Raw genomic sequence first — 26088 nt, forward strand, 5'->3', positions numbered from 1 at the left:
GCACCCATCACAGAAAGACTCAGTCCAGAAAAGGATATTTTTTTATTCAAGTAACTGCAAATAGGAAACCAGAGGGGGGGCCCCAGGCTGGGACAAATAATGGCTACCTCCTCCCTGACAGAACAGGGGGAGAAGGTGGCCCCTACACCCGACGGTCAACACAGGCCCCCCTCCTTACTCTGCTGCAGCATCCTAGGGGCAGGGCCCCACCTTCCCTGGGACTGGGGTAGTCGGTAACCCAGCCTGCTTTGCCCCAGGCCCCTTCCCCTAAGAGCATCTTGGAGGAGGGGAATGTGGGCAGAACAGGAGGCAATGAGGATGAACATTTGGCGCTGGTAGCAGCAGCAATGACGGATGTCTAAGAATGAAACATTGAACAAAAAACAACACAACTGTCCAGAGGTAGTTTGTGAACAGAGGAAAGATGGAACCAGAACCTTGGGGGTTGGGGAGGAGCAGAAGGATGGGAGTGGGCAAGGCTAGCTCCTTGTTATTAGTGCCCCGAGTGAGGGAAGGAAGGGGAAACCGAGGTCTAGAGTGGAAGCAGACAGGGACAGGGAGTGGCTCTAGCCCGCCTTAAGTGGCTGCCACCGGGAGCCCAGGCCTCCTGGGCCTCACCTGGATAAAGGTGACTTTGCATTTTCATCACTGCACTGGATTCCAGGGTGAGGGCAAGGTAGATTGGAGCCTGCTTAGAGGGGGGAGGGGGCTTAAACCCCTCCTGCCTGCCTTCCTGTGCCCCCAAGGGGGCGGCCCAACCTACTGCAGGGACTAGGCAAGGTGGGAAGGAAGCAAAGGGCGTGCGAGCCACCCCTGGTGAGACACAGCTTGGTTGGGGGCATCTGGGGCCCATCACCCCTCTCCAGTGGCCACGCCTGCTGCCGCTAGTACAGTGGGAGTGGGGCATGTCAGAATGAGATGGGGCTTGGGCCCCTTTTTAAGGCCAGGGGAGCCCTCCCAGGCCCCTTAATGGGAAGCCAGAGGGAAGAGTCGGGGATTAGAAGGGACCCCGAAACCAAGAGCCCAGCCAGCAAGGTCCCCACGCTGAGGGAGTGGGGATGCAGCAGCACGGGAGCAGCTCGGTGGGAAGTCAGGTGCGTGGGTCAGGGGTCGCTGGGACCCGAAATCAAAGGAAACTGCTCCCGACTCGGGCCCCCGGGGGCCCTGTGGCGGCGGCTGGTGTGCTGTGTAGTGTGGTGGTGAGGGCGCAGGTGGGTGGCGGTGACACGAGAGCCTGGGGGAAGGGGTGGGGGCAGTGGGAGCGGAGCGGAGCTGTCCAGTCCCAGAAGGAAACTGCTCCTCGGTGAGGGAGCTGGCGGCGCGGCACGGTCACTGCTCCTCCTCTGAGGACTCCTGCGAGATGCCCTCCTCTTCCTCCTTCTCCTGCAGGGTGGGCAGGGCCATCAGCAGGAATGCCAGGCCTGTCCCCCTCCCTCCTCCACCGCCCAGGGGCCAAGCTCGCCCCCAACCCCTCCCCGCACTCCCTGGCTCTCCAGAAGGGGGATGAGTCAGGGCTGAGTGTGTGGGTGACTCAGCAACCTCCACGGCCCAGTTTCATTCATAAAAAAGGAAGAATTTAAAGGGAGGGAAAAAAAACCACACACATGCTGCGCTCACATAGAGCCAGGCCCCCTGGCCCCCAGGCCCATGGCAGGGGTACCTGGCAGAGCTCGGGGCACCACTGAGCTCGAGGAAGCGAGGACGTGATTGGTTCTCGGGCAGGGGAGGAGAGGAGGCAGCCAGGGAGAGGAAATGAGGAGGGAAGGGGTGGCTGGAGGCTGCATGAGCCCCCCTGGTGGGTGCAGGGGAACCGAGTGGCCTTGGCCTGCAGGGGCAGCTGCTGGGCTGCGGAGCAGTGGCCACAGGCTGACCCCAGGCCAGGGCGGGGAGGAAGGGGAAGTGTGTGCCGCCGGGGCTCACTCACTGGGCGGGAATGTCGGGACACCACACGGGGCCCCCGTGCCAGGCACAAACTCCAAAACAACTTGTTTCCTGTTACTCACTCCTGGGGCCCGGCCAGCACCCAGAGCTCCCCTCACCCGGTGGTGGCTCGAGGAATGAACGCCTCAGGGAAGACAGGTTGGGGACAGTAAAGGGCTGGGAGGGCCCTCACTGCAGTGGACCCCCTGGCAGCATCTCCCGGCTCAACCCGCCTACTTCCATTACCAGCTATCGGGGCCTAGAGATGGACGGCGCCTCCCTGAGGAGGTAGCTCCCTGCGGCATCGCACCTCAACCCCCACCCAACGTGACCCCCTCGCCCGCCCGCCTGCCAAGGCCTGAGCTCCCTTGCTGCTCCTTAAACCTCTTCGTTCTCGTTTCTATAATGGCAGCGGAGGAGAAACACTAGTAGTTGACCTCCAAGTTCACCCGAGAAGTTCTGAGTCTGTTCTAAAAGCAGAGGAAGGAGAGACAGGGACCACCCCCAGTAGGGCAGCGCAGGGTGTCTGGTCTGGTTTGTACCTGGGACCCCTCAGGTCTCGTGGACACAGCCCTTTAAAAGCCCTGGGCTGGGTGCCAGGAACCCTAAGCCCTGGACAAGTCCCTTCCCCTCTCCGGGCCTGGGTAAAACATGAAGTCTCACCATTCCTGGCCCTGCGGGTCAGGGAGAGCCATGTTCCTATGCGGGATTAGGATGGGGGCATCTCCCGCTCTTAACAGCCTCCCCAGAAAAGCCAAGCTGCCGCCACCTGTTCACCTACCAGTTTTTTGGGTCTGCCCCTTGGTTTCCTCCCTGGAGTTGTGGTGGTTTTCTAGATGGTCAGAGAAAAGATCCACTAAGTCAAAGATGTTCCTGACAGTGCCCTGGATGGTGAGGGAGAGCAGGGAGGGGCAGAACTACCTTCCTCTGCTCGGGGCAGCCCAGGACTCTCAGCCCAGCAGGCCCACCCGAGTCCAGCTGGTGATGACTGGCCAGCCACACTGCCCCCCCACCCCAACATACACACACGCCCCCCACTCCCTCCTCCACCCATGACTCAGAGGATATGAGTCGTGTCTTAGAAAAAATAAAATAAAAAACAAAAGAACTTCTCTGAAAGGCTGATGCCACTGTAGATCTGGCCTTCCCTGCTTCTCCCCACTCCCTCAGGAGCCCGGGGGGCCTCCAGGAGAAAAGGTGACATTCTCAGCCCAGGAGCTGCCCCTTCGCTCCTCCTAACTCGCCTCTCTCCAGACCAGGAAAGCTGCGGGACATCTGACTCGATTTCCCCAGTGTCCTGGGCAGGACCAAGGCCCCAGAAGTGAGACCTCAGTCATTGCCCCACTCTCTTCAATTAGCAAAGACACATCGTCCCCCATATGCCAGAGAAAAAGAGGGTGCCAAGAATAAGGACAAGCCGGCCCTTTCCCAGACCTCCTATGGCTGCTGTCGTGGGGAGAGGGCCCTCCTCAAGCCTCACCCGGGTCTTGGCAGCGCCCTTGTTTTTGCTCCCCTTCGGTCGGCCCCGAGGTCTCTTAGGCGTTGGCACTTCGCTGGGCTCCTTCTGCAAAGACAGACAGGGCAGTCAGGGACACAGAAGCCACCTGTCCCCCCCTTTTCAGGACAGAGCCCTCTGCCCCAGCCCAGCAGAATTAAGTCTGCAAGCCATCCTCCAACTCTGGAATCCACAGGAATCATGGAATCATGGCAGGCAGCCCTTGGGATTCAGGTTCTCTGTCTGAATATCTTTTGCAAAGTCTCTCCCCTTGCTTCCCTATGACAGCTAAATGACAAGAGGCCAGAAGGCCTCTGGGAAGGGTGTCACAGGGGCAGAAAGACACTCTTAGGCAGCTCTGTCCTCATGCCAGCTCGGCCACTGACTAGCTCTAAGGTCTCGGGCAAGACACTTAATGCTCGAGCCTCAGTTTCCCTCATCTGTAAATGGTGACAAGACTTACCTTGTAGAGTGTCACGAAAACTAAATGAAAAATGTACAAGTGTCCAGCACTGGGCTGTGATCATTGCCCACCCCCTCAGATGATGCAGAAGAGGGGAAGGGATCCCCCTTCCCCCTAGAGGGAACCTACTGCCTCTACCTGCAAACCAGACTCCCTTCAGGCTGCCTCCTAGGGAGAAGGAGTTATGTCCAGATCTCGGAACCCCAGAGATCCCTGCCCACTGGTGCCGCTGAAATTTTAATAAGCCCGAGACAGAATAAAAAACTGCTACATAATGCATAGAAGCTGGGCAGCAAAGGCACGTCAGCTATGGTTTCCCAAGGCGGCTGCCTAGGGGCTCTTCATGGTCCAGTAACCCAACACCCCTTCTCTGACCCCCCCACTGACCACAAGCTAACAGGCGGCAGGGGTGGGCCTAGGGAATGAGACTAAGAGGATGAGCTCCCCACACACAAACTGTGGGCTCTGAAAGAGGCAGTTGAATTCCACCACCCGTCAGACTCCTCACGGGTCCTGAGGGTCAGTACAGGCCTCTCCACCTACAGATGGGGGGCGGCACCCGGGGCCCGGTGGACACAAGCTGCCTGATGTGTAAAGAGCAAGGATCGACCTCAACCGCTTTCCTCTCCTCTGCCCCACGAAAGGGAAGTAATGGGGCTTCGCCAACAGCTGCCCCTTACATGGGGATAGATGCCCCTCTGTGAGAGAAACCCAAGATCTCCGCCATGTAACAGGTGGTCCCCACAGCCCGACTGGCCAAGCTCCCTGGGGTGCCCACAGTGCCAAGCTGGCCTTTTAATCCCACGGGACCTTTGTGAGGGGCAGAACCAGGGCTCTCAGTCACTCTGCCACCAACTCCCCAACATTTTAAGCTTCTTGGGCTTCCACTTCCTTTCACAGAGCTGGGGCAAAGCCCAATCCAGGGCCACTCAAGGAGGCCCGTGAACAGGTGCTGGCCCAGAAACTGTGACTGTCCTGGGATGAGGAACTACAGAAACGTACAGTAAGTATTTAGAAACCTTCATAGTAAATTTCACAGTAAATTAACAAAGTACTATCACATGCAGTGAATATAATAACAAAAAACGCTGGGCTTCCGTATGTAAACGTTCACGTTTCTACAATTCATCTTTACTGTTTCATAATGCACTGGTCCACGATGGACTGGAAATAAAGGGTGGGTGGTTTATCACAGTGTATAAGCACTGACTGGCCTGCGTGACTACAGGGTCACTTCTGGCTCGGACTTTCGGGCTCGGGCTCAGGGCTCCCTCGGGCTGCACTTCTCTCCCAGACTCTCAGGCACCAGGGATGCATGTGTGGGGTGCACGGGTGTGTGGGGAGAACACACATGTACAGGAATGACGCTGCACCCTGCCAGTCCTGCTTTCACCTGCCAAGACGCCTGGCACCTCCCTAGCCCAAAGAGGTAAACTGAGGCAAAGGTTTGGACACCCACCTGACTCCCTACCAGCGCCGTCCCGGGACTCACCGGAGGCTGCTTGCGCGGCCTGCCCCGCCCTCGCTTCTCAGTGCCGTCCTTTTCCTGCTTGGAGGCCAAGGGCTGGCTGGACTTCGAGCTCGACTCGCTCATCTTCCCTTGTCGGCAGAGCAGGTGGAGGAGCGACGGCTGGGATGCTAGGAGGCGGGAAAAGTTGTTTTAAACAAAACCTCTTGCTTTAGCCGCCTCCTACCCCCTCACCACTCCCACCCTCCAAATGCCCGGCAGGAAACTGCCTGCTCCCAGGGGTCCCCGCGATTCCCACCTGGGCCGATGGGGGCATCTGCCCAGCCCAGCTTGCAGCCACAGGGCGGGGCTGGGCCGTTGGGCCTAATCAGCTCCTTATCTCCTCTTCAGAACGGCTCTTTGTCGTCCTGCCAGCCCCACAGGGCCCGGGGCCCAAGGGCCCAGCCAGCCCAGTCCTGCCTGTGGGTAAGGCCGCCCTGGCAACGGTGTGGGTGAGATGGGGGTCCTCACACTGCCAAGGCCCCCTCCCTCCACCAAACTGCCCCTTCCCTTCAAGAGAAAACCAAGCCTGGGTAGCTCGCAGGGAACAAGGGCGGAAAGGTAAGCAGAGAATGAGCCCTGGGCATCTGGCAGCCATAGACATCAATCCCTGGCCCACCTGCCAGAGCCCCACCAGTTCCTTCCGCTGCTGTCTCCCTGGGTAAGAGCCTTGGGGGTTCAAAGATGGGGACGATTTGGGAAGAAGGGTGAAGGGGGTTAAAACCGCAGTGGGTGAGGTGGGAGGAGGAAAAGAAACCCAAAGCTGAAAGGTGAGTCTCCTCTTCCCCCTTGCCCGCCCCCACCCACCTGGAGTCAGATGAGATCTTTCTCTTTGATGCCTCCTTACATGAGGGGCAGGGACTTGTCCAACTGAGAGGGGCCCACGTAACAGATGCTAGCTGACGCCCTGAAGCCCCAACAGGGCTGAGCCTAAAAGCTCCTTGGTCCTTTTCTAACATCTCCCCTCTCCTTAGAGGCCTGTTTGGGCTTCATCAGCCCTACTAATATAGAATTTACCTGAAACCCCCCTCTGCAAGGAGCATTTGGGAGTCTGTTCCAGAGGCTGAGAAAGGACAGTGAGGGCCCTCGCACCCCCATCCCTGTCCTGCCCGTTATTATCCCCCAGTTACAGATAGAGACGTGTCCTGGGAGGCCTATGGTTCCACACCTCCCTGATAACCAATCCCTGGCTGCCCTTGGCAAAGGGTGGGCCCCAGTGGCTCCACTTCTGAAAGCCCCTCAATTTACAAAATGTGGGTAATGATAAAGCACCTGCCTCACCTACCTCTCCAGACTGCGGCAAGGATGAAACCAGGTAAAAGTTAAAAACGCTTCAACAACAGAAAGCTTCATTCCAGATCAAAATGAGAACTAGAACGTTTGAAAATGACTTTCTTTCCCCTTTTCAGATTCAGACAATTTCCAATTTTAACCCAATGAGAGGAAAGACTGTTTTTGCAAACTTGTGATTGTTAGAGGGCCTGAGGCCCCCGATCCTCAAGTACTGAAATGCTCCAGACGGCGGGACTTTGGTAATTATTCCATTTTATAATATTTCAGACTTGAAGACCCTTTTAAACAAGGTGGTTGGTGATTTATCCTGCTCCATCATTAGTGGCGTGGCCTGCTCTGTAATTGCAGGCAGTGATTAGAATCTTATATTACACCACAGGTCCCCCTTCAAAACTAAACATCACAATTAATCAGCTAAATGAGTGCTGACCTCACATGAGGTTTGCTGGAGGCCCCCTCGGAGAGGTGGTTCCAGTTGGGCAAAGCCAGCCCCTAATCCCATAAAGCCTGGGCCAGCCTGCCTGGGGATCCTGGTGGGTGTCCCTGGTGTTTCCCCCCACCTCTTGCTGCTGGGGACCCTTTAATCCGCTCACCCCAACCCCAGATCCAGGACTCCAGAGAAGGCAAGGCCTGAGGCCCTCTCTGGTGAGACTAACAAATGCTTGTCTCTTCCACCTGTTTCTGAACATCAGAGAGGCCTGGCTTGGCGAAGCCACGTTTAGGGTCCAACTTCAATCCTTCAGTTGGTAATAAGCCCTTTCAGGCCTCAAGCCTGTCTCCTCCACACACTGTGCACGCAGTGTGAGCTCCACAAATGCTGAGGCAATCTGCAGGAATGACTCGAGGAAATCATCCTGGAACCACCTTGTTTTCCCCAAAATAGTAGCCCAGAGAGGGCTGATGAGTTGCCCAAGGTCACAGAGCAAGTTGGCGAGCAGGATGGAGTGGGTTGCTGGCGACCCTTCTAGTCCGCCACTTTCCTTACCCGTCTGGGGGCTGGTAAAATCCCTGTCGTCCCTGCTGCAGACCCGGGGCCCAGGGTGACTCTGCAAGTGTCTGCGCCCGGCGGTTGCAGGTCGGCCGGCGGGACTGGGGGCTAGAGCGCGGGGGGAGGGGCGCAGGCCGCTTTCGCAGGCGCGGGAAACCGGTGCACCCCGACCGCATGCACCGCCACGAGGGTGCACCCGGCCCCACTTCCTGCCAGAGGGGGCACCCAAGCCCGCCTTGGGGCAGGAAACCTGGCGCGCGCGGGGGAGAGGAAGAAAGGCCACCTCCCTCCGCGCCCTCCCCGCAAAATAAAGCCCCAGAAAAAAAAATTGAAACGGGGAGTCAAAGGAACTAGTTCCAACAGAGCCCAGCAAAGCAGAGAAACCAGTTTGTGGGGGCGGAAGGCAAGCCGGGCCCTGGGGGCTGAAGAGGCGCGGGCCGGGCCAGAGGTGGGGTCGGGGTGAAGCCCCAAACCCAGGCCGGCGATTCGGCCTCATCTGCGGCGGGGCGCCAGGAGAAAGGCCGAGCTGGAGTAAGGCCGAATTGCGGGGTTCCTGCCCATCGCCCTCACTTCTAGAACTTCCCCAGGCTGCAGGGGCCACCCGGCCCCCCACTCTCCCCTGTCGCCGCAGCCCGTTCCTCTCCCCGCCCCCCACAACCCAGGCCCGGGCTCGGGCTCGGGCGGGAGCGGCGGCCGCGCGAGGTGCACCGGGCTCCGCCGGGTGCACAACTCGCGCTCGCCGCAGCAGCGCGCCCCCTCCCCCACCGCGCGCTTTTCCCGGGTCCCCGCCCCCCGCAGGGCGCCCGCGGCGCGGGGGAAGGGGTGCCGGTGCCCTCCCCACGCCGCCGGGCCCCGCCGCCCGCCCCCGCGCCGCGCGGCCCTCCCCCGCCGGCGGCTCGCGCAGCCCCGGCCTGGGAATAAAGCCGGAGGCGCGCGCTGCAGCCCCGGGCTGCTTGCAGGAGGGGCGGCGTGCAGCGGGGGCGCGGGCGCCCCCCTCCGCCGCCGCCGCCGCGGGCCCCGGGGACGACTCACCGCGAGCTCGGCCGCCGGCCTGCGGTGCGCGCTCCGGGCTGCCGGGAGCGACGGTGCTGGGCGCTGAGGACCGGCCTGGCTCCGCCGCCGCCGCCGCTGGTAGCAAATGCGGATCTGAAACCGGGAGAGAGAGCAGAGGCGCTCAGAGACCGCCGCCGCCGCGTGCTCGCCGCCCAGGCCCCCGCGGGGTATTTATATGTCACATCCAGGCGGGGGGACAAAAATATTCCCCCTCCCCCGAAGGATGGCGAGGGGCAGGAAGCTAGGCACGGCCCGTGCGCGGCCTCAATAAATAAATAATTTAATTAAATGATAGATATAAAAAAAAGGAGCCACCGGAGGGGCCGCGAACTCACGCCTTCTTGGAGCCGCGCCAGGGCCAGAAATAGCCCGGGCTCGGAGTCCCAATTAGAGAAGCGCAGCCCCGGCTCAGGGGAGCTTAAAAAGAGCGACCCAGGGGCAGGGGGGACGGGCCCGCCCGCGCCAGCCGTGTCACTGAGGGGGCGGGGCCATGCAAATGAGCCCGGGGATTTAAAAGGGCGGCCGCCCGCCAGCCGCTGCCGCCGCGCGGGTGGGTGTTGAGTGTGGGGAGGGGCGAGCGGTGTCGGGCTTCTGGGGGCGGGCGCGCGCGGGAGGCCTGGGCTGAGAACCCGAGGCCACGGCCCACTTCCCACAGTCCCAGCCGGGAGACGTGGGGAGGTGTTTAGAGGGGTCACCAAGGAGTCCTTCGGGGGGGAGAGGGCATCCTTACTGCATGGAATGGGGGTCCCCGGGAGAGTCACCTCTTGGGGCCTTCCGGGTGTGTGGGCTTGGCGCCCGCGGGGCGCGTGGATGTGGGCGGGTGTTGGTGCTTGCGGGGGTCCGTGCGGGCGGCAGGGGTGGAGAGAAACGCGCCGGTTGGAGAATTTCGCGGCCTACCCGCCGCCCCTTCACCTAGGTACGCGGCCCCTAGATTTTCCCTCGGCGGACAGGTGTCAGCATGTGCATTTCGGTCCCAACCCGCGTGTGGCTGACTGGTGAAATGCAGGTCTTGTGAAATTCAAACGTGAAACTTGTGAAATCCAGGGTTTAAATTTATTAATGGGCCCGAGTGAACCATAATCAAGGTGCAGCCTTCAAGCGAGGCAAACGATTGGCTCCTTTGCAGGTAAACCTGAGGGAGGGGTCATTCCTTGAGGTGACCCGGATGGTGTTTTGGAGACCAGCGATCCCTCGTGGTACCCTGGCCCCTTCCGCTGTGCCTTTTTTTAAAAATAAGAACGCGTTAGCCGGTGGTCGTCTGGAAGCACTTTGAGGGCAGGAACTGGATCTACGCACGCCGTACCTGCCACGCCCGGCGCAACAAAGACTTGTACAAACGAGAAGGAAGCCAAAGTGGGAAGATGGCGGGGAGGGCGGTGGGAGAAGAAAGGGCGCTGTCAGGCGCGCCCTGCAGGCCGGGCCTGCACCTCCCCGCCCCTGGTCCCAGAGGCGGCCTTCCACACCTCCCGTGGTGCAGGGAATTGCAGTGCGGCCCAGTGACACACGGCTGTGACTCATGTTTTTCCTTGCTCCCCTTCTTCCCCCCTGGCCGTTGGAGGCCCCGGCCCAGCCCCCTCTTCAGGGGGCGAGCCGGCGGTGGAGGGGGACGCCAGGAAAACCCTGAGCCCAGCGTGGAGGCGGGGTGGGGAACCAGAGGGGCCGGGCCTCCTAGTTTCAGGAATGTTTCAGGAATGTTTCCGGTGGGGGTGGGGAGCGGGGCTGGGCGGGCGCTCGGGCTGGGGGCAGCACGTGCTCGGCCGGGTGGGGGCGGGGACGCCAGGGCGGGAAGGCGCTGGGGGCCAATCCTGTGGGTTCAAAGAGGAGGGCGCGGGCCTAGGGCCGGCCGGGGCTAAGAGTGGGCCGACCAGCGCGCCGGTTCCCCGCCGCGCGCCCAGGTGGAACGTAGTTTCTGAGAAGTCCCCAGGCTGCCCCGGAAGGGGAGAGGAAGTCACCGAAGGGCGGCCTGAAGGGAGAGGAGGGTGGAGGGGGAACGCGAGGGCGAGGCTGGGGGAGGGGCGGCCTGCCCCTTTGTCTGGAGCGGGGGTTGGGGCGGGGTGGAAGGCGCGCTACTCCCTCCGTCTTTGTGCCCTTCCTGCAGAGCGCGCGCGTAGTAGGCCGCGAGTAGGTTTGGCTGGAGGGCCTTGAGTTGCTAGCTCGAGAACCTCTGCAGCGTTGAGTGGAAGAGCGACCCTTAGGCCCTTACCCTACCTGCCTGGGTCACAAGCCCCTGCCAGCAACCCGGGCGCCCACGCCTGGGCCAGGGAGAGCCCACCCAGAGCCTCGCGCCCCTACCCACAGCCTTCCTCAAGGCCGCCTAGGCTTCCAGGCCCGGGCTCTGGGGCTGGCGGCCTTTCTAGGCCCCTCCCTTGGGCGCAGCTAAGCTCGGAGCAGCTCTCCCTGGCCTTGTGAGGCCAGTGGTAGCCCTTGAGAGGGAGGGGAGGTGGGGAAGAGAGAGGGCCTTCCGTCGCGAATGGGCTGTGGGAAACTTGGCCAACTTTTTGGCCCACTTCTAACGAGCCGACTTGATCTTATTTTCCTACTCTTATTTTCCCCTCGTCCTGATTTCTTCACCAACTTGTTTGTTACCTTGTATTATGTCTGTGTATTTTTGTAAGCCACCTCAAACCCTCTGGAAGGAGGCAGGCATAAATGTGTAGGCAAACATATCAATAGTAGCTTGCTTCTCACCCACACCCTTGAAATCCAAATAACTCTACCCACTGACCCCCACCTCCATTCTTTCTGGATTGTAAATGCCCCGAATTGACTTCCTTTTTTTCCTCTTTCAATAAGTATTTATTAAGCAGAAGGGTGAATGACAGGGATAAAGATGAATAAGACATAGTCCTTGCCCCAGCGAATTTCATGTCTAGAGGAATCAACCAGGAACACACCAGAGAAAGCTGAGTAACAATTGCAGAGATGCCATGAGGAGAAAACATTCAATCATTCATTCATTCTTTATTGTAGGCCTACTGTGTACCAAAAACTAGTTCAAACTCTTAGGGTAAAACAGTGAACAAACTATGAAATGAAATAGAGTTTCACTGAAAGAATGAAACAAACAAAAAGAGTTCCCTGCACTCTTGAAACTTGAATTAGGGGGTTATGTGCTTTAAGAGAGACTTGGGTGCTACAGGAGGAGAGAGGATGGGAACTGGCGGGGACGGGCTGGTGTCAGGGAAGTCTGGAGGAGATGGGCTTGGGCAGGCTTTAATGCGATTTGGGTAGGAAGGGGCTGGGTGGATGGCCTCGGGGTGACAGTCTGGGAGACGAGCAGTTCTAGGCCTGGGGCATCAACCCCTTTAGTCAAGGCCTGAGGAAGGAGTCCAGGGAATCAGCCATATCAGGACCAGTCTTCCCCGCAGGACGCATTTTCTTACGTCAGAGTTGGATTATACAGTTTTCACAAGGACAACCCAGTGAACTTCAGTGAACCCATCAGGAATGTCCAGGGAATGGGGAATTCGGGTCAACTTTATTTTTCAGGACAGCTGAAGGTTAAGCTCATTTTCACTTGGGCTGTTGAAATCCTTCCCAGTGAATGTTAGTTCTTTCCCTGCCTTACTAAGTGGAGTAGCAGGGCCTAGCGATCTCTCAGTTGTGGCTTGGAAATGTGGAGGTTTTGGTAGGTTGGGGTGTCCCTTAGCATTCTGTGGGGATTCGTGTCTCGATTCATCTCTGCAGTCAATATATTTGCTTATCAGTTTACCTCTTGCTTTTGAGTCAACTGTAGCTCTTAGGAGAGTAGAGGAAAAGACCGGAGTGATCATTCCATTTAGTGACTGAGTTAGTCAAGGTTTTCCAGAAGGCATGGGGATGAGAAGTGATGATGTTCTGTGTGTCCAGCCCAACATGGAAGGTAGATGGGAAGAGGTGGGCAGAGGAGGAACAGGAATTATTTAACCTATTGTCCAAACCAGGAAACCTTTTAAAGTAAACCTGTTACTGATGAAAACTATACATACAGAAAATGCACAAATCCTTTGTTCAGTTCAATGCATTTTCATAAAGTGAGCACCCTTGTGTCCCCAACATGCAGATCAAGAGACAGAACATCTCCAGCCTCCCCTTATGTCACCACCGTCCCAACTTCTAATAGCATCCTCTAGTTTCACCTTTCAGGTACATTGTATGGATGGAATCACAGGTTAGGTACTCTTCTGGGTCAGTTTCCTTTATTCAGCGTTTTGCCTGCAATTCATTCATGTCATTGCATGTGGCTGCAGGACGTTCATTCTCATTGCTGCATAGTTACGTGGTGTGAATGTACCACAGTTTAGATATCCATTCTGTTGAAGGACGTTTCGATACTTTCTGGTTTGGGGCTGTTACAAATAGTGCTATTGTGAATGTTCTAGTGTCTGTGTTGGTAAGTAGATGTACAAATTTCTGTTGCGTACATGCCTAGGAGAGGAATTCCTGGATCATAGGATATGTATTCCCAGCTATTAGAGACAATCAGAGCACTTAAGAGCAAAAGGAGGTACTATTAATAGTTGTGAATAGACTAGGAACGTGAACCTGACCTGGCCCATTGCAACTGGGGTTGACCAGGACCATATCAACAGGATTGGCCTGGGTAAGCCTGATATAGGGTCACCCTAGTGCACAGTGACCACTCTCCTGGAGAGTCACCCAGCTACTAGTACATCTGGTCATCTGGCAGGATCCATCCTCCGGGCCCTGCTGACCACAGGCTCTGCTGCCAGGAAGCCTGGCAGGGCCAGAGAGGGAGGAGGGCCTTTTCTGCTTCCAACTTTCGAGGGAAAAACTCTCCAATGAAAAGGACGGCCCAGGAGACGGCCACCACTCTGCCCTCCTGCCCTGAGCCAGCAGCCCACCCTGCATGACCCCAGGATACCATGAACTTCATCAGCTACCTACTTCAGGGCTGGAACCCAGGGAAGCCCGGCTCCCCGCCAATCTCGGGGAAAAAACCTGAGGAAAAGGGGAAGTTGAGGAGCACATACTAAATGCTTATGTTCTCTCAGATCCCTCAACCCCCTACCAGGGCAGTAATGCTATTGCCCCCATTCTACAGGTGTTAAAACTGAGACTCAGGGAGGTTAAATAGCTTGGGATTCTGCCACTTTTTCCTCCACTGCTTTTTCTCCCAGACTGGGTAGGCTTGCTTCCTTCTCCCAGCCTGGCAAAGATAGGGGATGTGGCCTTGAACAAGGTAGCTACATTCCCTGTCCTCAGGGGGCTTACCTTGAGTGACCTGGGGAGACAGACCAGTACATGGCTTCATCAGTGTGGTACCATCTGTGATGGGTGCCTGGGGAGCACAGGGCAGGGGCCTAGGGTGTGGTGGAGCATCCCAGGAGGCCTTGGAACCAGGCGAGGGAGAGAGCAGGGCATCTGACATACAGTGGGCTTGGGGCTGTGACAGATATGGTGGGCTGGCATTTGGCATCTTCCCCACTCCTTTGAAGCTACAGTTTGAGATGTGAATTAGGTTTCCCTTTGAAAGAGTGAAATTTGGAGGGAGGAAGCAAGGGGGCTGTTTTTCGCAGAACATCTGTCATCCAGTCACCAGCATTGTGAGGGTCTATTGGCAGGAATGGTGGCAGAGGGGCCTCCTGCCCCTGGATCACAGCTCAGCCATGCAGGTGGGGCTTCCTGATTTCCTGCCCCCTGGATCAGGATAGAGGCAGGCAATTCAGTTTGTGTTGTTCCATGAGGCTCAGCCCAGAGTTGGCTCCTCCAGTTCTTCCAGTGGTTTTGTAAGCACCTAATTCCCAGCATTAAATATTAAATCTCTTTCTACCTAAAACGTAAGGCATGTCCCTCCTATGCTAGGAATCCTCCCGGGGCTCCCATCTAAAACAGAGTGAAAACAATTTCCTCACAAAGGCCCTGCAATCTGCATCCCCTCCATCCCTCTCATCTCCTACCTGTTGTTCTGTTTCAGCCACACAAGCCTCCTCGATGTTCCCCAGACCTGCCAGGCATGAGCTCACCTCAGGACCTTTGCATTTGTCATTCCCTCTGCCTGACATGCTCTTCCCCTAGACAACCTCAGGGCCTGCCCTCTCACTGCCTCAGGTCTCTCTGTTCAATATTACTTGTCCATGCTATTTAAAACTGCACATCTCCCCCTACAGTCTCTCACCCACTTTACCATGTTCTTCTTTTTTTTTTCCCCCTGTAACACTTACCAGTTTCTAACATGCTATATAATTAAATTTTCTATTGAACTTTTGAACAATAAAAGTGATATATATTGCATTTTGTGCTGGTTCTCCCCACTGCAAGGCTAGCGCCATGAAGCCAGGAAATGTTATCTTTTGTGTTCACTGGGTATCCCCAGGACCTAGCACAGTATTCAAGCTCACAAAATGTGTTGAATGAAGAATGATTAGCCAAAGTTATCAGCAGAGGCCAAGCCACAGGGCAACAGTTTAGGGATCTGTCCCCAAACTTCAAGGCAAAGAAAAGAGCAAGGAACCCAGCAGTTCACCATGGTAGGGACAGAGTGGCCCAAACTGAGTGGGACAGGGCTTCTGCACCTTACAGAGACACCTGGTTTTTGTCTGAGTCCATCATTATCATGTGATCTGGGCCCAGACTCACTTCCAGCGGTCATTACCTTCGGATTTTATAGTTTGCCACCAATCGTGGGAAACTTTTTTTCTCCTTGGTCTCAGGTTCAGTCAGCAGGAGCTGGCAGCCACCTGACAACCGTCTTGGTCCTTTGGCTGGGGCAGGCTGGCTGGGTTGCTTGTTGGTGTCTGGGCAGTGGTGGCAGCTCAGCGGACTGTGCTTTGGGAGAGTGTAAGGTTTACACTTTGCATGGAACAAAATAGTTTCCCTTTTGTCTAAGGTTCTTTCTGACAATGTCCAGTGGAACAGGCTCTATGGGTAAAATGCCCCCAAACATGTCACATCCTCCCACTCAGGAATGGCTGAAAATACACTTTTTTTTGGGGCCGTGCTGCAGGGATCTTAGTTCCCCAGCCAGGGCTGGAACCCAGGCCCCCAGCATTGGGAGCTCGGAATCCTGGGCTGCCAAGGAATTCCCAGAAAATACACACTTTAATCTTGTGCAGCCTGTGGAAGTCCTGTGCACGTGAGCCGGTGGAAGGAAGTGTTAGAGCAGCGACGGCAGGCCTGTGACCCTGTTCTCTGTGGGCTGGGCTGTGTTCTGGAGTCCTTGAGGCCCTGCGCTGGGTTTGTCTTCCCCGGCCGCATGCCTGCTGGGGTTGTATGTCCACGTCCGCCCGTTAACCAGCTGTGGGACTTGGGAACTCATGTCCTTTGGCTTTAGCCACCTGCTCCTACCCACGTCACACTTTGGGAACAGGCCCTAAGGTTTCAGGAGATTCTCATATGGTCTTTGACTTCTGTTTCTCTTGTCTCTATTCCTTGCCTGCTTTGCAAGGGGGGATATGTCCTGGGCCAGGGAAGGGGAACACTGACCCCTGGGGCCTTCAAAAGTGACTGTTCTGCATAACTGGCTGCGGGGAGGCTCCCTCCTGCCCAAGGTCGGGGGTTGGATGAGTCCTGCCTGGTTCCTTCAGCCTCTGCAGGGGGAGGCTGCTCTGAATGGGAGATGTGCCCCGGGTCACACAGTGCTTTGTCCCCTCCAGGCCACTCTGAACCCTCACCCCGAACTTTTCTTAGGGTTGAGAGTCTGGCTCTGGGGGTCTCCATACTGGGAACGCACAGGAGGGGCTGCTGCCTGTCTGATCCAGAAGCACATGGGGCGCCGAGGAGGACTCACAGCCCCACGGGCCACGGGCCAGAGTCGACAGGGAAAGGAAAGCAGGGTGGAGGTCGAAGGGCGGGTGCCTGGGCTGAGGAGGAGGTGGGCTGGGGGTGGGGGGAGGAGCCCACACAAGGCCAGGGATTCGCCGGAATCCTCCAGGGCTTTGTTTGGTTCTTCTGCACACCGCGAGCCTCTCACCAGGCCTAAGGGGGCCTTGGCGCTCAGCAGAAGTTTGCTGAATGGATGGATGAATGAGAGCGAAAGGGGCTGGGGGAGGGGCGGAGGAAGTGGGTAGCTGGGGGAGGGGAGAGGGTGGGGGAGGGGAGGTAGCCACTGGCTGGAGAGCGGAGGAGGAGGGAGGCGGGCAGAGCTGGGCGAGCCTGCTGGTCTAGAATCCGGCCTGGAGGAGATGGCGGCGGGGAGGGGCCCAGCGGCTGCCCTCCCCACCAACGTGGCTTAAAACCTCGTTAGTCCCTGCACCCGGCCTCCAGGCCTCTCACCAACCTCACGAATCCTGGGGGTCATCAGTCCTCTGAGGCCGAGTCCTCACTGTGAATTGAGTAGCCAGCTTCTTTGTTTTCTTACTTTCTTTATTACTTTCCAGCCACTAGGGGGTCGGTGGCCCTTCCCTCTGGGACTAGAATATCTGAGTGGCCCCGTGTGGTGGGCATCTTCAGTCTGTTGGCAAAACCAGGCTTGGACCCTCCCCCCGACTCCCCTCTCCCCACCGTCGCCTTATCTCTGAGGTCTGGATGGCGGGAAATACAGCTACTGGGATCTGGGCAGCTTAGGAGAGTCTGGGGTAGGTCTCTAGGGGTAGAGAGTGAGCCTGTGAGCAGAGAAAACCCAAAAGCTTGCCCTGCAGGCAGCTGCCAGGGACTCCTGCCGGAAGCAGTGGAGCTCGATGTGGGCAGTGCCAGGCAGGAGCTGCTGACAGCCAGGTTTCTGGGTCACCATCCAGGGTGCCCTGCCAGTTCCCAGGCTTTGGGGGTGGAGTGGGGTGAGGGCGGTAGGCATCCCAAGCCCAGACCCTGCTGCCTCCTTTGTCTGGGCTCTTCTAGGCCCTGCTCCCATCCCCCTCTTCCAGCCTTGCTGGGGCCTCAGGAGCACCACAGTCCCCCAGGAACGGGCTGATTGTTGATCTTCAAACTTCCCCTGGGCTTGTGGGTCTGCTGCCCTGGAGGTGGGGTATAAAGGTGATCCAGAACCCCTCCCGCTCTCCCTCCTCCACCCCTGCTCCCTGGGCTCTGTCCACAGTTCCTATGCATCCCTTTTTCTGGCAGTTTTGCTCTTCGTGGCAGGGGTATTTGGGGGCAGGATGGCTTTCGTGGGCAGAAATCCTTCTAGTTTCTAAAGAAGGAAGTCATCTTCCCAGTATGGTAAGGTTGGCACCTGGTGCCCCACCCATCTGGGCACTGCCCTGGTTCAGCTTAAGGTGGTGGCTTGGTTCCCTAGAAGTCTACAATACTTTTCTCCCAAGAACTCAAGTACCCATCACACAGTCAGTGAAATTGAGGTTGAAGTATCTTGCTGTGGCAAGGGGTAGAAATGGATAAAAGATGGAGGGTCTGGGCAGCGGGGTTGAGGGCTAGGCTGTCTTTGGTGGCCATTAGGTGTTGGAAGTGGAGGGGATGTGACTGAGATTGGGAGGCTCTGTGCTGGCCACAGCTGCAGACAGCTGGAGGGGGTGGGGACAAAACTAATCTGATGAGTGTGCGTTACTCCAGTCCACACAGGAGGAATCATGGCCCCATTTCATAGGTGAGGAAATCGGGGCTCATCTATGAGGTCAGGAGACTTGCCAAAGCCAGTGGCGGAGCCAGGATTCAGAATATCTGCTGTCTCACTTTTCTGAATCCTGCCCCACCCCACCGGGCTCTCCCCACCCCCTACCCTGCTCTACTTTTTTTTTTAATTCCATAGCCTTTATCTGACATCTAGACTCTGCCTCCCACCTTGCCACTTGGCACAGGTGGTGACCGAGCACTTGAAATGTGGCTAGTCCGAATTTAGATGTGATGGAAATACTATAAAGTCCTCACTGGCTTTCAAAGCCTAAGGGTTTTTTTTTTTAATGTAGAAATACTCAGTTATATTCTGTATATGATAACATTTGGGTGTATTGGATTAATTATTAAAATTAATTTCATGTGTTTCTTTTTACCACTGTAATATCTCACAAAGCATGTGTGCCTCCCATTCTGTTTCTGTTGGACAGTGCTGGTCTAGATTATTTGCTTATGTACTATTTACTGTCTCCTCACCCCACCCCCAGAATGTCAGCTCTTGGAGGGCAGGAGTCGACATTGTTTGCTCACTGTCCTGTTTTGTTCACGGTTGTATTTCAGGTTTTCAGAGCCTGGCACTGGTTTTTATTATAGGTGTTAAGTAAATATTTGTTTAATTGAATGGAGGGGATCCGATTCCAGGTCAGTCTCAGAGGGTTAGGAGGGGAGCCTGAGGGAGGGTATCTTTCATGCCTATAGGACCCCAGGTTGCCTGTCTCCTTCTGCCACCCCACGGAGATCCACAAGGTGATCTGGTCGACCCCCAAGGGGTCCTTCTTGACACCCTGCCCCCCACTGCCTCTGGCTGCAGGTGAGCGATGCTGGAAGCTGGGAGAGGGACTGCCCTGTGGACGGAACAGACCGTAAGGGCCACTGGGACCCTAGTTGCTGGCCCCGGCCTGCCCCCCCACCGCCCCCGGCAGGCAGTGGAGTCCCTGCGCGCCCACCCTCCGGAGCCCCGGGCCGGTCCCTCCCCGTGGTGGGCTGGGGGTGTGTGTGTTGTCGTCTGCGGGGAGAGCGTGGGGGTGTGTCCGGCTCGGGCTCACACAAGGTCACTGTGTCAGAGGCGCGTTCCGAACACTTTCTCTTTCCTTGCGATTCGATTGCGGCTCCGAAAGCCCCTTCCGTAGGGACTTCCCTCCGCGCCTGACTCACGCTGCCTCATGCGTGTGACTCAGGCCGGGCGCCGCGCCAGCCCCGCTCTCCCCGCCCGCCGCAGGGGCGGAGGGACGGCCAGCGACAGGGGGCGGGGCGTGCGGGGACGGGTGCCCGGGCGGAGAGCGGGGGAGACCGACGGTCTGGCAGAGATGGGGGACTGAGGGGCACAGGGGTACCGTCTAGAAGGGAGTGACACAGGAACTGAGGGGATGGATGAAAGTCAGCGGTAGGAGAGGCTGACCGAGGGAGACTGACCAAATGGGAGGAGAGAGAGAGAAAGTGGAGAAGGACACAGAGACAGGAAAGAGAGAACCGAAAGCCTCCGCGGAGGCCCTGGCAGACCGAAGGTGGGAGGATGGACAAGTGACAAGTGAGAGGAAGGGAGGAGAGAGGAGGGAGACAGGAGCGCGTGCGGGCTGCCGCCCCCGAGTCCTGCTAACACCTGGGGGCCGCCGGCCTGTCCTGGGAGGCTGGGCCGAGGGACCATCGCCTCGGAGCCTTGCGCTTCTCTTGCAGCTCCGCCTTCCCAGCTCTGTGACAGCTGGCACCTGACTTCCTGTCTCTGCGCCTCCATCTTCTCATCCGCGAAGTGGGAGGCGGTGGTGGAGCATAATCCTGTCCGCCGCCCCCACCGCGCCACCCCGTGCTTGTTATTCTCCTTCATCCACCCTCTTACCCTCCCCATCCACCTCTGCTCTGACCTGCTCTTTGCCTGGGAGGCTGACGCTTGGCTGCGTCCCTGGGCCCGCCTCTCGGCTGGCTTTCTGTTGGTCAGTACCCACTGGCAGGAGATCCGAGAGAAGGAGAGAAGCTGGGGTACTCCTTCCTCTGCCCTGGCCCTGCTTTGGCCCCTGGTCTGGCTGCAGCTGTGTCTCTCCATGACCGAAGCTCCAGGAACATTAACATCTGCCCCTTACCCTTTCAGCCTTGGGAGTCACGACTTCCTGACATTGTTGGTCGCAGTGCCACATCACCCCTCTCTGATCCCCTTCACCTGCCAGCACTCCTGTAAAGAGCCCCTCCGCTAAAGCCTCTTGAAGCCCCTGGGTTGGGTCCCCTTTCCTGCCGGGGCCCCGACTGCTGCACTGCAGGGCTAGCACTCAATGAAGCAGCACAGCACTTGGCACCCAGTAAATCATAGCCCTTACCATTATCCTGCACAACATTAAAAAAGCACTCGGGGGCTTCCCTGGTGGCGCAGTGGTTGAGAGTCCGCCTGCCGATGCAGGGGACATGGGTTCGTGCCCCGGTCCGGGAAGATCCCACATGCCGCGGAGCGGCTGGGCCCGTGAGCCTTGGCCGCTGGGCCTGCGCGTCCGGAGCCTGTGCTCCGCAACGGGAGAGGCCACAGCAGTGAGAGGCCCGCGTACCGCTAAAAAAAAAAAAAAAAAAAAAAGCACTCGGATACCTATTAGCTCTTTAAATCATCACAGTGAGTCTGTGAAACAAGGGTGGGCTAATTAGCTTCGGCGGCTCATGCAGTTGAGAAGCAACACAATAGAATACGAGTAGTGACAGTGGACTGTTTCCTATGGGTGATAGGCCAGGTTAGGAAGGGGGCAGAATAACAATAACAATAGTAGTAGCTAAGATGTAGTAATACTTCCCAAGTGCCAGACACAGTTCTGATATATTATTATTAACTCATTTAATCCTTGCAACAACCCTATGAGGTAGCTGCTCTCCTTACTGCCATTTTACAGTTGTGGTAACTGAGGCACAGAGAGGTTAAGTAACTTTCCAAAGGCCACACAGCAGAGCTGGGCCGGAACACAGTCAGTCTGGATCTAGATCCACCACTCTAAACCTCTCCTAGGTAACCCCTTGGGGAGGGGTAGGCAGGGTGAGCACACCTGCATTCCAGGCTCAGTAGACAGCATGGGCAGAGCATTGGAGGGGAAAGAGCTTTTGCTGCGGGTTTCAGAAATAACCAGCCCGTGCTGTTAGCACCTGGGGGAGAAGGAAGCAGCCTAATTTGACAATGAAAGGAAGTGAATTGGAGCTGATCTTGGGGAATCCACCTGTCAGCCAGGGGCATGGACTTTTTTCTGAAGGTAATAGGGCACCACGGAAGGTTTTGAGCAGATGTGGAACAGGCTGGCATTTTAGAAAGGACTACTTTAAAATGCAAGAGAGATACTGTTTTTTCCCTATCAAATGGCAAAGAGCTTTAAAGTGATAATTCCCGATGCTGTCAACGTTTCAGAGCACTAAGTGCTCTCACATGTACCTGGTGAGAAGGAGTTGGTTTCACCTTTCTGGAAAGCAGCTGAGCCCTGTGTCGTGCTTGAGGAGGGTTCAGCCCTTTGACCTGCCAATCCCATTTCTAGGAATCTTGCCCCTGACATAATTAGAAAAGGGGTCAGGGATTTATGTCCCAGAATCTGAAATTCATTCCATCATTGATAATAATAGTAATTATAATGAAAGGAAACAATATAAATGTCCAACAGGAGGGAATTGTTAAAATAAATTAAGAGTGAAGTATCACAGAATGTTTTATAGCAATTAATATAATTTTTTCAAAGAAAGTAAGTGCATCAGAAATGCTATAGATTTCTAGAACTCTTAGAAGTAATAACTGAGTTCATAGTGGCTGTAGGGTACAAGATTAACACACAAAAATCAATCGTATTTCTATATGATAGCAACGAACAACTGGAAACAGATGAAAAAGACAGTACTATTTATAATCACTTCCAAAAAAAAAAAGAAACGACAACAAAAAGAAATACTTGGGTATAAATCTAACAAAACATATGCAGGATGTCTATGCTGAAAACTATAAAATGTTAATGAAAGAAATCACAGAAGATCTAAATACACGGAGAAACATATGTTCATGGATTGGAAGAGTCAACATAGTAAAGACGTCATTTTTCCCCAGACTGATCGAATTTGTTTCCTAGAGCTGCTGTACCAAGGTACCACAAACTGGGTGACTTAAAACAACGAAGATTTGTCTCACAGCTCTGGAGGCTAGAGGTCTGAAATCAAGGTGTCAGCAGGATCATGCTGTCTCTGAAGCCTCCAGGGGAGGATCCGTCCCTGCTTCTTTGAGCTTCTGGTGGTTTACCCACAATCCTTGGTGTCCCTCAGCTGGTAGCTGCAGCACTTAAACATCTGCCTCTGTTGTTATATTGTATTCACCCTGTGTGTCTGTCTCTTCTCTTATAGGGATCTTGGGTTAAGGACCCACCCTACTCCACTATGACCTCATCTTAACTAAGTACATCTACAATGGCCCTATTTCCAAATAAAGTCACATTCTGAGGTGATGTATTGGACCCAGGTTAGGACTTCAACATATCTTTTTGGGGGACACAATTCATAAAACTGATCTATAGATTTAACACAATTCCAATCAGATGCCAGCAGGAATTCTTGTAGATACAGACGAACTGATGCTAAAGTTTATATGGAAAGGCCAAGAAACGAGAATAGCTAAAAACAATTTTGAAAAAGAAGAAGAAAGTTGGAGGAATGACATGATCTGATTTTAGGACTTACAACAAGGCTTGCAGTATTAATCAAGAGTGTGAAAAAAAAAAAAAGAGTGTGGTGTTGTCAGAGGAATGGACACATAGATCAATGAAACAATAGAGAGCCTAGAAATAGACCCACATAAATATAGCCAATTGATTTTGACAAAGGTGCAGAGCAATTCAATGGAGAAAGGATAGTCTTTCCAACAGATGGTGCTGGAACTACTGGATATCTATATGCAAGAGAAGGGAACCTTGTCCTAAACCTCACACATTATACTAAAATTAAGTCAAAATGAGTTATAGATCTAAATGTAAAATCTAAAACTATGAAACGTCTAGAAGAAAACATAGGAGAAAATCTTCATGACTTGTGGTTAGTCAAAGAGTTCCTAAAACATGACACTAAGACCGAGATCCAGGGCTTCCCTGGTGGCGCAGTGGTTAAGAATTCGCCTGCCAATGTAGGGGACACGGATTCGAGCCCTGGCCCAGGAAGATCCCACATGCCGCGGAGCAACTAAGCCCGTGTGCCACAACTACCGAAGCCTACGCGCCGTGCTCCGCAATAAGAGAAGCCACTGCAATGAGAAGCCCGCGCACCGCAACGAAGACCCAACGCAGCCAAAAATTAAAATAAATTTATAAAAAAAAAAAAAAAACCCGAGATCCATGAAAGAAAATAACTGATAAATTGGACTTTATCAATTTAACAAAAGAATCTCTGAAAGATATTGTTAGAAGAACTAAAAGACAAAAAAATTTAAAAATAAAAAAACTAAAAGACGAGTTATGGGCTGAGACACAATATTTACAAATCATATATTTGACGAAAGACTTGTATCCAGAATTCATTAAAAAGTCTTAAAACTGAGCAGTAAGAAAACGACCAACCATATTTTTTAATTGGAGTATAATTGCTTTACAATGTTGTGTTAATTTCTGCTGTACAATGAAGTGAAGTGAATCAGCTATATGTATACATATATCCCCTCCCTCGTGGACCTCCCACCTCACCCTCATCCCACCCATCTACGTCATCATAGAGGACCGAGCTGAGCTCCCTGTGCTATACAGCAGGTTCCCACTAGCTATGTATTTTACACATGGCAGTGTATTTATGTCAAACCTAATCTCCCAACTCATCCCACCCTCCCCTTCTCCCGCTGTGTCCACATGTCCGTTCTCTACGCCTGCGTCTCTATTCCTGACCTGCAAATAGGTTCATCTGTACCATTTTTCTAGATTCCACATATATGCGTTAATATATGATACTTGTTTTTCTCTTTCTGACTTATTTCATTCTTTATGACGGACTCTAGGTCCATCCACATCTCTACAAATGACCCAGTTTCGTTCCTTTTTATGGCTAATATTCCATTATATATATGTACCACATCTTCTTTATCCATTCATCTGTTGATGGACATTTAGGTTGTTTCCATGTCCTGGCTATTGTAAATAATGCTGCAATGGACATTGTGGTACATGTGACTTTTTTTAAATAGAACTTTACTGGAGTATAATTGCTTCACGATACTGTGTTGGTTTCTGTTGTGCGGCAAAGTGAATCAGTCATATGCATACATATATCCCCATATCCCCTCCTTCTTGAGCCTCCTTCCCACCCTTCCTATCCCACCTCTCTAGGTCATCGCAAAGCAGGAGCTAATCTCCCTGTGCTATGCTGCTGCTTCCCACTAGCTAACTATTTTACATTCGGTAGTGTATATATGTCGATGCTACTCTCACTTCGCCCCAGCTCCCCCCTCCCACCCCCGCCGTGTCCTCAAGTCCATTCTCTATGTCTACGTCTTTATTCCTGCCCTGTCACTGGGTTCATCAGTACCATTTTTTTTAGATTCCATATATGTGTGTTAGCATATGGTATTTGTTTTTCTCTTTCTGACTTACTTCACTCAGTATGACAGACTCTAAGTCCCTCCACCTCACTACAAATAACTCAATTTCGTGTCTTTTTATGGCTGAGTAATATTCCATTGTATATATGTGCCACATCTTCTTTATCCATTCATCTGTCGATGGACACAGGTTGCATCCATGTCCTGGCTATTGTAAATAGTGCTGCAATGAACATTGGGGTGCATGTGTCTTTTTGAATTATGGTTTTCTCAGGGTATATGCCCAGTAGTGGGATTGCTGGGTCATATGGTAATTCTATTTTTAGTTTTTTAACTCCTCCATACTGTTCTCCACAGTGGCTGTATCAATTTACATTCCCACCAACAGTGCAAGAGGGTTCCCTTTTCTCCACACCCTCTCCAGCATTTATTGTTTGTAGATTTTTTGTTGATGGCCATTCTGACCGGTGTGTGGTGATACCTCATTGTAGTTTTGATTTGCATTTCTCTAATAATTAGTGATGTTGAGCATCTTTTCATGTACCTCTCGGCCATCTGTATGTCTTCTTTGGAGAAATGTCTATTTAGGTCTTCCGCCCATTTTTGTTTTGTTTTGTTTTTTAATTAATTAATTTTATTTATTTATTTATGGCTGTGTTGGGTCTTCGTCGCTGTGCGCTGGCTTTCTCTAGTTGCGGCAAGCGGGGGCTACTCTTTGTTGCAGTGTGTGAGTTTCTCATTGCAGTGGCTTCTCTTGTTGTGGAGCACGGGCTCTAGGTGCGTGGACTTCAGTAGTTGTGGCACGTGGGCTCAGTAGTTGTGGCTCGCGGGATGAGCGCAGCCTCAGTAGTTGTGGCACACGGGCTTAGTTGCTCCGTGGCATGTGGGATCTTCCTGGACCAGGTCTCGAACCCATGTCCCCTGCATTGGCAGGTGAGTTCTTAACCACTGTGCCACCAGGGAAGTCCTCCGCCCATTTTCGGATTGGATTGTTTGTTTTTTTGATACTGAGCTACATGACCTGTTTGTATATTTTGGAGATTAATCCTTTGTCCATTGCTTCATTTGAAAATATTTTCTCCCATTCTGAGGGCTATCTTTTCGTCTTGTTTATGGTTTCCTTTATTGTGCAAAAGCTTTTAAGTTTAATTAGGTCCCATTTGTTTATTTTTGTTTTTATTTTCCTTAGTCTACGAGGTGGGTCAAAAAAGATCTTGCTGTGATTTATGTCAAAGAGTGTTTTTCCTATGTTTTCCTCTAAGTGTCCAGTCTTACATTTAGGTCTTTAATCCATTTTGAGTTTAGTTTTATGTATGGTGTTAGGTAATGTTCTAATTTCATTCTTTTACATGTAGCTGTCCAG

General features: G+C 54.2%; 1 protein-coding gene across 6 annotated transcripts; it reads right to left on the reverse strand.

The window, feature by feature from the left end:
- Positions 1 to 23: 23 nt before the first annotated feature.
- On the reverse strand, positions 24 to 9214 carry HMGA1 (high mobility group AT-hook 1). 6 transcript variants are annotated; one of them, XM_073810843.1, is made up of 7 exons: positions 9055 to 9213; positions 8699 to 8812; positions 7664 to 7774; positions 5338 to 5516; positions 3401 to 3484; positions 2702 to 2752; positions 24 to 1383 (listed from the first exon to the last, which is right to left on the reverse strand). In XM_073810843.1, the coding sequence occupies exons 4-7, from the start codon at positions 5470 to 5472 to the stop codon at positions 1330 to 1332; spliced, it is 324 nt and encodes a 107-aa protein (XP_073666944.1). In that variant the 5' UTR covers positions 5473 to 5516; positions 7664 to 7774; positions 8699 to 8812; positions 9055 to 9213; the 3' UTR covers positions 24 to 1329. The 6 variants fall into 6 exon arrangements, with proteins under 6 accessions (XP_073666944.1, XP_019799624.1, XP_019799621.1 ...); XM_019944065.3 differs by lacking the exon at positions 7664 to 7774 and having other exon boundaries at positions 5371 to 5516; XM_019944062.3 differs by lacking the exon at positions 7664 to 7774.
- Between the last annotated feature and the right edge of the window lie 16874 nt (positions 9215 to 26088).

Source organism: Tursiops truncatus, chromosome 10 (genome assembly GCF_011762595.2).
Source record: "Tursiops truncatus isolate mTurTru1 chromosome 10, mTurTru1.mat.Y, whole genome shotgun sequence".
In the NCBI taxonomy this organism is placed as follows: Eukaryota; Metazoa; Chordata; class Mammalia; order Artiodactyla; family Delphinidae; genus Tursiops; species Tursiops truncatus.